This window comes from Silene latifolia, chromosome 6 (genome assembly GCF_048544455.1).
Source record: "Silene latifolia isolate original U9 population chromosome 6, ASM4854445v1, whole genome shotgun sequence".
NCBI classification, from domain to species: domain Eukaryota; kingdom Viridiplantae; phylum Streptophyta; class Magnoliopsida; order Caryophyllales; family Caryophyllaceae; genus Silene; species Silene latifolia.
In genome coordinates, this window is record NC_133531.1 from 45,489,476 (window position 1) to 45,503,385 (window position 13,910).

General features: G+C 36.1%; 2 protein-coding genes across 4 annotated transcripts; one reads left to right on the forward strand and one right to left on the reverse strand.

The window, feature by feature from the left end:
• Positions 1 to 6,640: 6,640 nt before the first annotated feature.
• LOC141586779 (uncharacterized) lies at positions 6,641 to 8,814 on the forward strand. 3 transcript variants are annotated; one of them, XM_074408115.1, is made up of 5 exons: positions 6,641 to 7,089; positions 7,496 to 7,620; positions 7,726 to 7,917; positions 8,013 to 8,286; positions 8,445 to 8,814. In XM_074408115.1, exons 2-5 carry the CDS (start codon positions 7,501 to 7,503, stop codon positions 8,639 to 8,641), a joined length of 783 nt encoding a protein of 260 aa, XP_074264216.1. In that variant the 5' UTR covers positions 6,641 to 7,089; positions 7,496 to 7,500; the 3' UTR covers positions 8,642 to 8,814. The 3 variants fall into 3 exon arrangements, with proteins under 3 accessions (XP_074264216.1, XP_074264217.1, XP_074264215.1); XM_074408116.1 differs by having other exon boundaries at positions 6,641 to 7,019; XM_074408114.1 differs by having other exon boundaries at positions 6,641 to 7,620.
• A 1,291-nt stretch (positions 8,815 to 10,105) lies between these two features.
• Positions 10,106 to 11,487, reverse strand: LOC141588035 (protein neprosin-like). Its single transcript, XM_074409493.1, has 5 exons — positions 11,249 to 11,487; positions 10,992 to 11,113; positions 10,829 to 10,921; positions 10,523 to 10,729; positions 10,106 to 10,456 (listed from the first exon to the last, which is right to left on the reverse strand). The coding sequence occupies exons 2-5, from the start codon at positions 11,103 to 11,105 to the stop codon at positions 10,106 to 10,108; spliced, it is 765 nt and encodes a 254-aa protein (XP_074265594.1). The 5' UTR covers positions 11,106 to 11,113; positions 11,249 to 11,487.
• Positions 11,488 to 13,910: the final 2,423 nt, after the last annotated feature.

A 13,910-nucleotide genomic window follows, 5' to 3' on the forward strand; every position in this document is an offset into this window, starting at 1 on the left:
AGAAGAAGAGGAAAAACAAGACTTAGTGGAGCTGGGAATTGCACAGGCTGCGCTCTGGGATTGCGCAAGCTGCGCCTTAGCTCGGCATTTCTTCCTCAATTCCTTTCATTTATTCTTCCTCCTTAGATTCTTCTAAGGGCTCTTCCTTCTCCAATGCCTCTATACTTTCCTGCACATCATGAGACAACAAAAACCGCAACCCTTCCTTCTCGACATTGTTAGTAAGGGCCACTTCAAGTGGGTCCCTATGACTCAATTGGTAAACTCGATTTGCCAATGGTTCAATTATATCAAGAAAGTAGCAAAAGCTCAAATCATCGGTCTTTTTCATGGTCTCATACACATTATACTTCAAAAATTTCCCTTCAAATTCCATGGTCAAATTTCCATCATACATGTCAAGTTTTGTTTTGGAGGTTCTCATGAAAGGCCTCCCTAGCAAAAGGGGTGTAGCCTTGGAGTCCGGTTCCATGTCCAAAACATAAAAGTCGGCCGGAAACATGAACTTATCAACCTCTACTAACACATCTTCTACAAGACCTTTGGGGTGAATCGTAGAGCGGTCCGCCAATTGGATCACAACATTGGTCTTAGACAAGGGAGGCAATTCTAGGGTCTCATAAACGGCGTAAGGCATGACATTAATAGAGGACCCCGAGTCTAGCATAGCTCTAGCAAAAGCTTTGCCTCCAATTGAGCACGGTATAGTTAGCATGCCCGAATCATCACACTTTTTGGGAAGATTTCGTTTGAAAATTGTCGAGACATGCCTACTAACCGTGACTCTTTCAACTCCTTTCCTTGGCTTCCGTTTAGGGGTGCAAAGTTCCTTGAGAAACTTTGCATACCTAGGGACGGATTTAATGATAGTAAAAAGAGGGATGTTGACCTCACATTTCCTAAAATTTTCATAAAGATCGGAGTCTTTATCAAACTTCTTGGGATTTGTGAGGGCACTAGGAAATGGTACCTCCGGTTCATATTCTCTTTCGATCTCTTCAATTTGATCCTTTGTGTTGGTGCTTCATTTCTTTTCTTTGTCAATGCTCAAAGGATTCTTTTCTTCTTCCTCATTAGATTTTGAAGATTGCCCTTTCTCTTGTTCAATCACAAGCTCTTCTTCAATTTGCTTTTCGATGTCAATGACCTTTTCTTGTGACTTTGCTCTTCTCTTCTTCTTTGGAGGAGATTCTAAAGTTCTCCCCTTCCTCAATGTCATAGCATTAGCATTTTCCCTAGGAGGGAATGTAGTGGAGGGAATAGAAGTGGAATTCCTTTGGTTTTGTTTGGCAAGTTCTTGGGCAATTTGTCCAAGTTGAACGTCAAGGTTGGCAACCTTGGCATCACTAACACTCTTGTCGGCATCAATCTTGTCAAACCTCTTGTTTGTTTTAACTTGCTCTTGCAAAATGTTCTTAAGCAAGTCTTGAACACTTGGTTCCTTTTGAGAACTGGTGTTGTTACCTTGGTTGCCAAATTGAAATGATTGACCTTGGCTTTGGTTACGACCTTGGTTGTTGGAATTGCCATTCCTATTTCCTTGAAAATTGGAACCTTGACCTTGTCGGGAATTTTGGTCTCTCAACTGATTGAATTGGTCATTAACAAAGCTTTTGGAAGTGTCACCACCCAAACCAAGACGAGGGTTGTCTCTACTCCCAACATTGTAGGTATTTCCATTAGGGTCATAATTATAATATCCTCCCCCGAAAGGATTCCTAGCATTGTAATTTCCATAACCCATTGCACTCACATTTTCCACCCTAATTCCTTCTTCTATCATAATAGGGCAAGCTTCCTCCAAATGAGGACCTTGGCAATAGTTGCATTCCACTTGATTCCTTTTACTCCCTTCCTTGTTTGGAGTGTTGCCTATCATGTTTTTCACTAGATGAGTTAGGTCATTCACACTTTGCTCAAGATTTTGGGTATAAGAGGAGGAGGTTCCCATTGAAGATGTATTTCTTGATCCCCTTTGACTTCTACCATAATTTCTTGTGGTTGAGGCAAGTCTCTCAATGATCTCCTTAGCATCCGCTATGGAATAATTCTCCAAACCTCCCCCGATGGCGGAATTGACCATCCTTTGATCTTCTTGGCCTAAACCTTCATAAAAGTTAACAAGAAGGTCATCTCCACTCAACCCATGGTATGGGCATTGAGCCACCAACCTCTTAAATCTTTCCCAATATTCATACATGGTTTCCTCATTAGGGTCTTGGTCTATGGTGGTGATTGCCTTTTTTGCACGGTTGTGGCGCGAGTCGGGATAGAATTTCTCAAGGAAAGCCGCTTTCATCTCTTTCCAAGTACTTATGGACCCCGGAGTGAGATAGAAAAGTCAATCCTTAGCCACATCCATCAAGGAAAATGGAAGGCACGAAGCTTTAATTGATCCTCCGTTTGGGATGGCTCATTCACACATCATGTGAAACTCCAATAAGTGCCGGTTAGGATCATTTCCCGCTTGCCCGTGGAATTTGGGTAAGTTGTGAATGAAGAAACCTTTAAGTTCAAAGTTGGAATTTGCTCCCAAAGGAGGGTATGTGATGCATAATGGTTGTTCATCGTAGTTTCTTGCTCTTATCTCACGAATGGTTCTATTATCGTTCACCATTCTTGGATATTCTACTTCAATGGGGTTTATCGAAAGTGGTTCTTCTTCAACTTGGGTTTCCCTAGGTTGTCTCCGATACCACGGGTTTGTAAACAACCAAGAGTATGCCCCGAATGAGTCTTCTTCAACGGGAGTGAATTCACCACCTTGTGGGGAACTACTCATAAACCTTGACACTACAAAAATAAATTAGAACTTCCACTTACTTCTAACAACAAAGAGAAGATAAAAACAACTAAACATGTATTTCACAAATCAAGCTTTTAGCTATGTTTCCCTTCCCCGGCAACGGCGCCAAAATTTGATAAGCACAATACTAGGTGTCGTAAATGCTAGAATTAAGCTACCAAATTAGATATTTATAAACCAAACTCGACTCTACACTATGCAATAAGAATAGTAGTAAAGGGAAGCAAGGGTCGAACCCAAGAGAAGGGATTAAGACTAAAAGCTTGTATTAGACTAATGACAATGAACAAAACACAAGACTAAGCACAAACTATGGATATTAACAATGGACAACAATTGAGACACATAGGAGGAGAATTGGCATGGAGAAAACAAGTGACAAAATGGAAATGATGTGATTTTTCCTAAGAAACAAGGCAACAAACACTTGGTATGCAAGCAACAATTATAAGAGATGAAAACTTGGTATAATCCTACAAGCTTCAACTTTTCTCAAAGCAAGACTCTTTTCTCTCCAATTTCATTCACCCAACAACAATCCTCAAGAAATTGATCACCACTATCTAAGCCAACAATGATAATCCTACTTAAACTACAATTTCCAATACTAAGCCATGTAAGAATTGTAGCCAAGAGCGTGAAGAGCACAACCAAAAGGAAAATAAATGGGATATCAAAAGAGCATGTCTAAGCCAACAACCCAATGATACAAACAATTTCTACTCACAAAGATTGATACTCTAAGCCAAGATAACAATAATTATGAGATGCTTCAACAAGTTATCACAAAAGCAAGGAACTTTGCAACAAACAAGCAATAGATGAACATTAAAGAGGCAAGGGTAATTACTTCTCACAACAAAACATTCAACATGGCATTCAAACTTAGAAATTGAAATAAATGAAAGATTAGAGAGTAGAGAGTCAATACAATGATAAAGTCGAAGACTTGAAACGGATTACACCAAGCAAGGAAGGATTTAGCCTTCCATAGTCTTCATAAACCCAAAATACAAAGAAAGATTACAACTTGAATGAGAAAGTCTTCTAAATTATTACAAGCTTAAAACCCTAAATGATGAGATTAGCTGAGATGATATGATGTTGTATGATGTTATCAGGTCTTCAAACTCTTGGGTATATATAGGGCTGCACGAAAACCTAAAAAGATTTCCACTTAAGAAGCCCAAAAGAAGATTAGAAGGCCCCATAAAACAGAGTTGCGCAGCCTGCGCAAAAACTTTGTTGCCTGCGCAATCGTGCGTAGCTGCGCACCATGTTTGCGCAGCCTGCGCATGGGCTCGCACTTTGGACTTCTAATTTCCAAGAACTAGACCTCTTCAATTGTTCTCATTTCTTATAATCTTCACTCCTCACTTCTCCCAGTTGGATATTAGGCCACGTGTGAGCCGCTTGTGCCTTAGCTTGACTATTGAAAGGTTCTCCTTGATCCTCGGGTTCCGTGCATCAAAATCAATTGTAAAACCGAGGTAAAATGGACAAGTGGCCACATCATAACCAATTATCAAATACTAGGAAAAGCATACTTAAAAACCCATATTAAAAGACACGAGACCCTCCTAAACCGATACAAAACACTACTATCAGTTTCCTAAAAAACAAAACTCTATAAACAATAATCCGTAGTTACATATAATTTCGCCATCACAAAAGGTTCGTATGTAGCACTGGAAATTTGATAGTGAACAACTGCATATCCATCGTCACCTCGAGGCTCGAACAACTGTGCACAAGCGCTTGTTATAAAATGTTGCAGATGACTCAAGAGTACAGACATTCAAAAGAAAGAAACCTCTGCTCAATTCAAGATCAGATTACCTATTGGATTTCTCGAATATAGAATCATACCCATCTCATTGATATCAATGGCACGAAAATTGAACTCTATGGATGCAAAATTGCTATGTCGTAACACTTTCAACTTTCCAAGCAGCTTTCAACTCCATTATATATATTGATTTATGGCTCCATCGTCAATTAAGATAGCTCAACATAAAGCGATGCGCTAGCAACAGGGAGGGAAAAGACGATAAAAATAAATTTCTCCATAGGCTAATAATGAGGAGGAGAAGGAAGATCCATGGTGCATACTGTATATATACACAAAGAGTCTCTATTTCACTCTAATACAAAGACTACCAAACGTACGTGATTTAAATTTTGCATTATTATATATTTTATTGTTATTCTTTTGTTTTTTACTTTTAGAGTTTAATAAAGGTTGGAGACTCTAATATTGCTCGAAAAAAACTTCCTTTAATAATATAGATAGATAGATATATATAGATTACTTCTATTTAAAAAAGTGATTTGAGTTTTTTTGGGCTTTAACATATGGAGCTGGTCTTATATACTCCCTCCAATTTTCTTTTATCTTCCCCTTTCTTTTGGACACAAAAATTAAGAAAGGGGGAAGAAAGAAGGAATAAAGTAGAATAAAGTATTGTAAGTTGTGAAATTTATAGGGGAGAGAAAATAATAAATAATAAATAATGAATAAATAATAGATAAAGTAATGGGAGTTGTTGATTTTTTAGGAGAGAGAAATTAATAAAAAATGAATGAAATTTACCAAAAAAGGAAAGAGAGAAGATAATCAAACTTGTGTAAAAAAGGAAAGTGGGGAGATAATAGGAAATTGGATGGAGTAATAATTTGTGTAAATTAACACATGTATTAGTGATTGTTCTATTATAATTGTATATAAATATTTGATTCATTTTAAGTTTAAAACGCACGGATTTTAAATGAGAATTTGGATATAGTAAAAATACGTGATTTAGCTAGCAAGACGAGCTTCCATATATTCTAGTTTTTTTTGTCAGAAGGTACCTAACATTTAGGCCACTTTGCATGGAAGTACCTAATATTATTTTTTTGTCCAAAAGTACCTTAAGTTTATAATTCACTTGCTAAGAAGTACCAATAGACAATTTCGGTTAAAAAAACTCAACTTTAGGGCTTGACTAGACGGAAAACCTGAATTTGTTTGCTTCTCTCCTTAATCCCTTTCTTAAAAACTATTAATAATCATATAATTTAATCTATTTATCTCATCTCTAATCATGTTTAATATATTTACTCCCCTACCTCACCACCTTTTCTCTCCGCTTCATCTCCTATTCCGACCACCTTATCTCCTTCCTCACCTTAAATGAAGTGCAATTATATGATTTGAATGAAAAAACATGGTTTTTGTTAATTCAAGACGAATTTTGACTTTTTTTCTTAATGAAAAACGTTAGTTGGTACTTGTTAACAAAGGATATATAAACTTTAGGTACCTTTAGGCAAAAAAAATAATGTTAGATACCTGCGCGTAAAGTGGCCTAAATGTTAGATACTTTTTGAAAAAAAAAAAACCCTATATTCTACTCCTAAACGAGACACGCAGCGGTTTGGATGGTCACACATTCCAGTTTTGACTTGAAGACCAAGACATTCAAGATTGACCCAACAAGTCAACTACCATTTGCAAAGCTAACTCTTGAATAGTTGTATGAGAAGAGTTAGTTGGGCATTCTTAAATTTTGTACTTTTGCGGTGGTAGGTATTAGGGCAGAGCAAAAAAACCGATTATCCGAACTGATCCGATATCCGATCCGAATCCGATCCGAAAAAGTGGATATCTGATCCGAAAAGTAGTTTGGATCAGATATCCGAACCGAAACTTTCGGATACGGATCAGATATCGGATAGTAGTTTAAAAAATTTCGGATATCCGATATCCGATAACCATCCTCCAAATTTATTTATAAAAAAAAAAACAAAAAAAAAAAATATATATTTATAAGCAAGGCTCCTCCTGCCAAACCCTAATCTAAGTTTCTAACTACTCATTTCAATTTATACAACTTCCGTCATCTTCATTTGCTCCCTTCTCTTATCTCTCTATACTCTCTCTTGACCACCAATCACCATAAGTCATCCTCCTCTGAATCTCTGATCTCCTTCCATCGTCGTCGTTCTACCACCACTACACCGATCTCCTTCCATACTCACCTTTTTGCAGACCACCGTCGTCCTCCTACCACCACTATCACCATCAAATACGATCTCCCTACCCACTGTTGCCGTAGTCGTCCTCCGTCGCCGACCTCTTTCCTCATCGCCGCCCTCATTCACTCGTCCACCTCCTCACTCTCTCCCCACCAGCAGACGACGCAACAACCACCATTGGCGCCACCACAAGGCAGATTTAATTGCGATCTAATTTGTATATTAATGATCTGATGATGCATATGTATTGATTTTTGTTTCGGGTATCTCATATATGTCACTTGTCTTTGTGCATGATTGTTTCTTTGTGCAAGATTGTTTCCTTGTGTATGTCACCAGCAGATTTAATTGCTCACAAATTTGATACCCAAGCTCATAAATCAAGTTTTGTTTGATTTTGTGGGTAAACAGTGAGATTTTGGATTTTTCGGATCAATATTGGATAATTGGATATCCGATCCGAAATTTTCGGATACTAAAAATCGGATATCCGAATGTTTCGGATCAGATATTGGATAATGAAATTTGTGAGTTTCGGATACGGATATCCGATCCGAAATCGGTTTCGGATCGGATATCTGATCCATACTCTGCCCTAGTAGGTATGCATCTATGATCTATGACATACTACTACTATTTAAGAATAACCTTATTATTACATATTCTTAGATAAAATGGAGTGTAGTGAAGGAAACAAAATGAAAATTTTATGTCTCCATGGATTCAGAACTAGTGGAGCTTTTCTCAACAAGCAAATCACCAAATGGGGTCCTATTTTTGCCAATTTTGATTTGGTATGCTTCTACAACCATCTCTTAAGTGAGACCGACTACTTAATACAATGTTTGTATTTTTATATTACAGTCTAATTTATATTGAAACAAAACAATGAGATACAGGATTTCCCAGATGGTTTATTTCGTGCAGGAGGCAAATCAGACATTGAGGGCATTTTCCCACCTCCCTACTTTGAATGGTTTCAATTCAACAAGGAATTTACTGAGTATGATAACTTGGAAGAGTGTATATCATTTCTATGTAAATACATTACTACCAATGGACCCTTTGATGGTCTCCTTGGCTTCTCCCAGGTAACCTATTTCTCTACATTTTCAACACACTCATCTTTTACTTCATGGTCTTGTTAAGTCATCTCGGTTAATTAATAATTATATTGTTTCGACAGGGAGCTACACTTTGTGCCCTCTTGGCCGGATACCAGCTCCAGGGAAAAATATTGAAGGATCATCCTCCTATCAAGTTCTTGATTTCGGTATCAGGTTCTAAATTCAGGGCTCCTCACATTTGTGATGTTGCCTTTAAAGACCCTATTGTTGCGAAATCAGTTCACTTCATTGGGGATAAGGACTGGTTGAAACTTCCTTCTGAAGATCTTGCTTCTGCTTTTGTGGATCCTCTTATTATAAGACATCCCGGAGGCCACACTGTTCCAAGATTAGGTATACTTTCTTCCTCAAAACCTGTATAGTTTGATTCCATTGCAATGGGCCATATTTACATTTGACCCCCTTTACCCCCATAGTTTGATTAGGTATACTAAAGTAATGATGTTGTTCTTATTGAGATGGGTGGCTAATAATTTGACTGGAATAAATAGACGAGGCAGGAATTGAGCAGATGGCGAATTGGACAAAAGGTCTTCTGGCTGAGACAAGTGCCTCTAAAGATGATGTGCTAAAAGCTAAGGTAGCAGAAAAGGAAGCAGTAGAGACAGTAAGCAAAGCTTCAAAAGACGATGGAGGTTCGATTGAGATGAAAATGGAGACAGCAGACGTTGAGGCAGTACAAGCTTGAGCTTATTGTTGTGTGAGAAAGCATTAGTCAAGTATGGTCTATGGAGTATTAGTTATCTTAATTATTTAATTATGCTAATAATGCAAAGTTTCATGTATGCTGAAATTTGCATTTGTGTGAATTTTGAGTTTTTCACTATTATGTCCAATGGAAACTACTTCTCATCCAAAAGATCAAGGTCCCAGATTCCAGAAAAATAACCAAGGTTCTATAAATATATATTTTCGGGTGTAAAGAGAGCCGCTACGTCCGTTTTAATGCTACTGGTTTCGAACTCAGTCATCATAAGGTACCACAGTTCACTGATGGTACCGGTTAAGGTAGACGACATCAGTCTATAAAATGAGCAAACAAGCATTTTACTTGAATTTCAGTCCCTTAATTTGGTTAGACCTTGGTCACTGATAGACTGATGTCGTCTGTTATGCTACTCAAAGGATTAAAGGAGGGTTCTCTAAAAATTCAAGAAAATTATAGAGGATTAGAGATATTAATCAAGTTACATTTACATTGATAACTAGATTTTGTGCCCGTGCGTTGCACGGGTTTCAAATTTGTTCTTCCTTTAATTGTTTAGATCTTTTAATATCATTTTGAATGATACGTAAAAGTTGTATTTCAATTACATAAACGTAAGGCTCTAGGAATAGGAATTACAATTTGTTAGAATAAGATAATTACAAATTATTTTAAAGTTTTATCCTTTAAGTTTTCACTTTTCAAATTTATAGATAAATTTTCTGATGGAATATAATTTAGTAATTTGTAAATTAAGTTAGTTATCCGTACGTAAAACACCATATAGTTATAGTAAATGAAACTTTCATTAAATGCTTTGCTTATCACCCAAATACTTAGCTCAACGATTGTCATCACCTCATTATACAATGTAAACTCCTCAAAACTGCAAGTCGTTTACCTAACTATGTTGTTTATCCCCATTGTTTATCTCCCTATCAAATAAATAAATGTATAAACCCTCAAAACTCGTAGTTGTTAACCAATTTATTTGTACTTTTTGGTTAATTAAGTAGCATTAGAATTGTAGAACGGTAGAAGTGTCAAATTAACGGGAAGAGCTTCATCTAATAATGTAGTTCTATTTTCTAGATAAATGGAAAAATACAATAAAATATTACACCAATTGTGTTCAAGTAAAAATTTAAAAAAAAAATGATAATAAAATGATAATTTCCTTTATGAGAGAGGTCTTTTATTGAGATTAATGAGAGACCATCTTTAATCAATTGAATCAATTAGGGCAAAAGGGGTGTTAATTTTGCTAAATTAGGACGTGGGTTAGGGTTAATTTTGCAGGGTACTTGGTTTGTGCAAATGGGTTTCTCGTTTTTTAGCGATTTGATTGTGAATAATTGTCATTTGCATAGGGAAAGTAGTAGGAAAAGTAGTCACAATAGGAGTTATCACTCTACTCTCAGCATGATATCAGTTTATTATATTACGCTATGGAACTGTCATTAAGCTAACTTGTATCCTGCCTGTGGCCAGGGACGAAGCTATGCCTGGGCTGTATGGGCCATGGCTCGGGCAAGCTTTGAAGGAATAATTAAACACTTTCTTAAAAGCTCCTTTTCCTAGAATTAAGACAATAGAAAGAAAGAAAAACTTCCAAATACAAGTTGAGTTCAGATGACTAACTGTCCATCCTGCAACAATGGAATCTGTACCACCCTTTAGTGTAATTTCCGCTGAACTGTATTGGGATGCCAAAGCTCGCGGGTTGTAAACACTCATAATTGCACCAACTCCGTTGTAAAATTTCCACATATTGGTATTTGTTTGACTGATTGCAAACTACATGACAAACAATGTAGTAAACCTTCTGTAATCAAGAATCGACTTGGTTCAAGGAAGACTTACCATAGTTCCAGAGGCAGATATGACTTCATTTGTCGTATTTGAAATCTTCGCTTTAGAAATACCACCGCTCTTGTTCATTCTTCTAACGGGAATTGTCCCTTGAGGACAACCTCCATCCTTTAATAGAGGTATATCAGTTGCGGTTGCATTTATCTCCCAAGAGATATCGTTGTTTCTAATCGTTTGAGGCTGAAATGTAGGCCTCATCTGCACAAACCACCAAATTTTATATATATCCAGACGGCAAATATTGATCTAATCCGTAAACACGACATGAACTCAGGATTTTATGCCCCATTTAATTACCTGAGGATGGAAAGAGTGATTTTTCAAGAGAGGATGATCGAATGCAGGTTGCTTGTAGAAATCTATACAATCGTATGTATCTCCATACTCGTTCTGTAATCATTTTAAATGTCAACCAACAACAATTCCAATGTTTTCTATTGAATCTCAATATTTATTTTACCTTGACAGTTTTGCCAGCATATTTTGACCCATGAATCCTTGAGTGTCCCTTAGCAGCAAGAATTGAGACAAGGAAACATACTGAGAGAACACGCCTTATCGTTTCTAGTACCATCTTCTGAACTGCATGTTAAGAAACAAATCAGCGGAGTTAGTCGCAGCATGACACAAAAAAATATTGTCTTAAAGAACAAAACCGACAAGGTACCAAACAGCATGTCAGTAAAAAAATAAGTTAAAAACATTACTACTACTAACATTAGCATATATGATCAATAGTTTGAAATCGACATATTCAGAGATTGGAAGGTCCTCGGTTTTTATATCCGAAGACTGTAAATGAAAGGGGTTGGGGTTTCGGTATATTCAGAGGCATAAAGAGAAGATCCCTTGGTTTTGAGTGTTTGACTGTAACTACAGCATTTGCTGTTTGATTTACTTCCTTAATTGCGTATGAAAGATTGCAGAATTCAAAGCTAAATAGGTAAAAGATCGTGTAGGATAAGAGAATTCTTAAATCAACAGTTCTTAGCTAGAACAACCTGGAAAAGCAGGAGTTAACTTATAAAACTCTATTAGATAGAATTTGCACCAATATTAGATAGAATGCAGGAGTTAACTTATAAAACTCTATTAGATAGAATTTGCATCAATATTAGATAGAATTTGCACAAATATTATAAAACTCTATTAGATAGAATTTGCACCAATATTAGATAGAATTTGCACATTAGGTAGTTTTATAAGGTTGGAGTCTCTAAAATTGCCTGAAAAAAGCCTCTTTTATATATATATATATATATATATATAGAACAAGGATCAAGTGAGTCCACCTTAAGTCATTAAGTCCATAAGTCCCATTTAGAGCCCTTAGATTGTGAGGATGAATGGCTAAGATTACACCAAAAAGCAACTTGTAACATTAAAATAATGTGTAGACTAATTACCTCTCTCCTTAGGCTATTAGACTTACTGTTCATTCTGCATGTATGTTTCTCATCAGTCACTTGCACGTTATTCAACTTCCCTCCACTATCTCATACAACCTCCTCATAATTTCAAAAAACCGTCCTTCCTTATTCCTGTCTTTCATCTCACATTTCTTCATTTATTTTCTATTCCTTACTGTTCCATCTCTCTTGCTTACCAATTACAACAAATCCATTTCTTTTCTATATTTTATCGCATTCAAACCCTTGTAGTTCGTATCTTTGTTTCTTTACCTCAGTTTGAAGGTAATTCATTGATCATCCTTTATTCTTTTCTTTGTTTAAATTTTTTAAATTTGCAAATTATGCTTGAGTCGTAATTGTTGTATTGCGTGTTTCAATTTTATTGTGTGTTTCAATTTATGTGATTTTATTGTTTGTTTGAATATTTAATTAAATTCATAGTGTAAATCTGAATTGATGGGTAGTGTCAATGTATTTGTTAGGGTTTTAATCGAGTCTGTTTCTGGGGATTGTAAATGTGATGTAATTAGGACTGTGAATGTGAGGACAGCCCAAGTGTAAATGTGAACCAAAAAAAAGTGTAAATGTGAACAAATAGAAAGTGTAAATGTGAGGATAGGAGAAGTGTAAATGATAGTGTAAATGTGAACAAATAGAAAGTGTAAATGTGAGGATAGGAGAAGTGTAAATGTTATCAAACAAAGTGTAAATCTGACTCAATTAGAAGTGTAAATGTGAAGATATTCAAAGTGTAAATGTGAGGATAGAGTAAGTGTAAACGTGAACACTAAAACTGTAAATCTGACTAAAATGGAACTGTAGATGTGAAGATAATGGAAGTGTAAATGTGAGTTCAGGAGAAGTGTAAATGTGAACAAATAAAGGGTAAATGTGAAGATCATGGAAGTGTAAATGTGAGGATAGGAGAAGTGTAAATGTGATCAAATAAAGTGTAAATATGACTAAAGTGAAAGTGTAAATGTGAAGATCATGGAAGTGTAAATGTGAGGATAGGAGAAGTGTAAATGTGATCAAATAAAGTGTAAATATGACTAAAGTGAAAGTGTAAATGTGAAGATAATGGAAGTGTAAATATGACTAAAGTGAAAGTGTAAATGTGAAGATAATGGAAGTGTAAATGTGAGTGTAGGAGAAGTGTAAATGTGATGAAATAAAGTGTAAATCTGACTAAATTGGAAGTGTAAATTTGAAGATAATGAAAGTGTAAATGTGAGTGTAGGAGAAGTGTAAATGTGAACAAATAAAGGGTAATTCTGACTAAACTTTTAGTGCAAATGTGAAGATAATGAAAGTGTAAATGTGAGTGTAGGAGAAGTGTAAATGTGAACAAATAAAGGGTGAATCTGACTAAAGTGGAAGTGTAAATGTGAAGATAATGAAAGTGTAAATGTGAGTGTAGGAGAAGTGTAAATGTGAACAAATAAAGGGTCAATCTGACTAAATTGGAAGTGTAAATGTGAAGTTACTGGAAGTGTAAATGTGAGTGTAGGAGAAGTGTAAATGTGAACAAATAAAGGGTCAATCTGACTAAATTGGAAGTGTAAATGTGAAGTTACTGGAAGTGTAAATGTGAGGATAGAATAAGTGTAAATGTGAACAAATAAAGGGTAAATCTGTCTAAAGTGGAAGTGTAAATGTGAAGATAATGAAAGTGTAAATGTGAGTGTAGGAGAAGTGTAAATGTGCACAAATAAAGGGTCAATCTGACTAAATTGGAAGTGTAAATGTGAAGATACTGGAAGTGTAAATGTGAGGATAGAGTAAGTGGAAATGTAAATGTGTAGACTGTTATAGCTTGTCTGATATTGTGCATTTCTTATGTACTTTTGTTCTGATTCGGATGGTATCGATGGAGAAGTACACGGAAGTGAAGAACAACCAGAAGTTACCCCTATCAAGTTTTAGTTAAGTGTCGCCCCAACCGGCTTCACAAGCTTATTGGTAAG

Excerpts from the sequence above, each read along its gene's own strand:
- LOC141588035 (XM_074409493.1), bottom strand. The coding sequence starts at position 11,105 with ATGGTACTAGAAACGATAAGGCGTGTTCTCTCAGTATGTTTCCTTGTC. Across the intron at positions 10,730-10,828 it reads ATCACTCTTTCCATCCTCAG|ATGAGGCCTACATTTCAGCC; the intron begins GTAATTAAATGG and ends TGGTTTGTGCAG. Across the intron at positions 10,457-10,522 it reads TATCTGCCTCTGGAACTATG|TTTGCAATCAGTCAAACAAA; the intron begins GTAAGTCTTCCT and ends TTTGTCATGTAG.
- LOC141586779 (XM_074408114.1), top strand. The coding sequence starts at position 7,501 with ATGGAGTGTAGTGAAGGAAACAAAATGAAAATTTTATGTCTCCATGGA. Across the intron at positions 7,621-7,725 it reads TTTTTGCCAATTTTGATTTG|GATTTCCCAGATGGTTTATT; the intron begins GTATGCTTCTAC and ends AATGAGATACAG. Across the intron at positions 7,918-8,012 it reads GTCTCCTTGGCTTCTCCCAG|GGAGCTACACTTTGTGCCCT; the intron begins GTAACCTATTTC and ends TTGTTTCGACAG.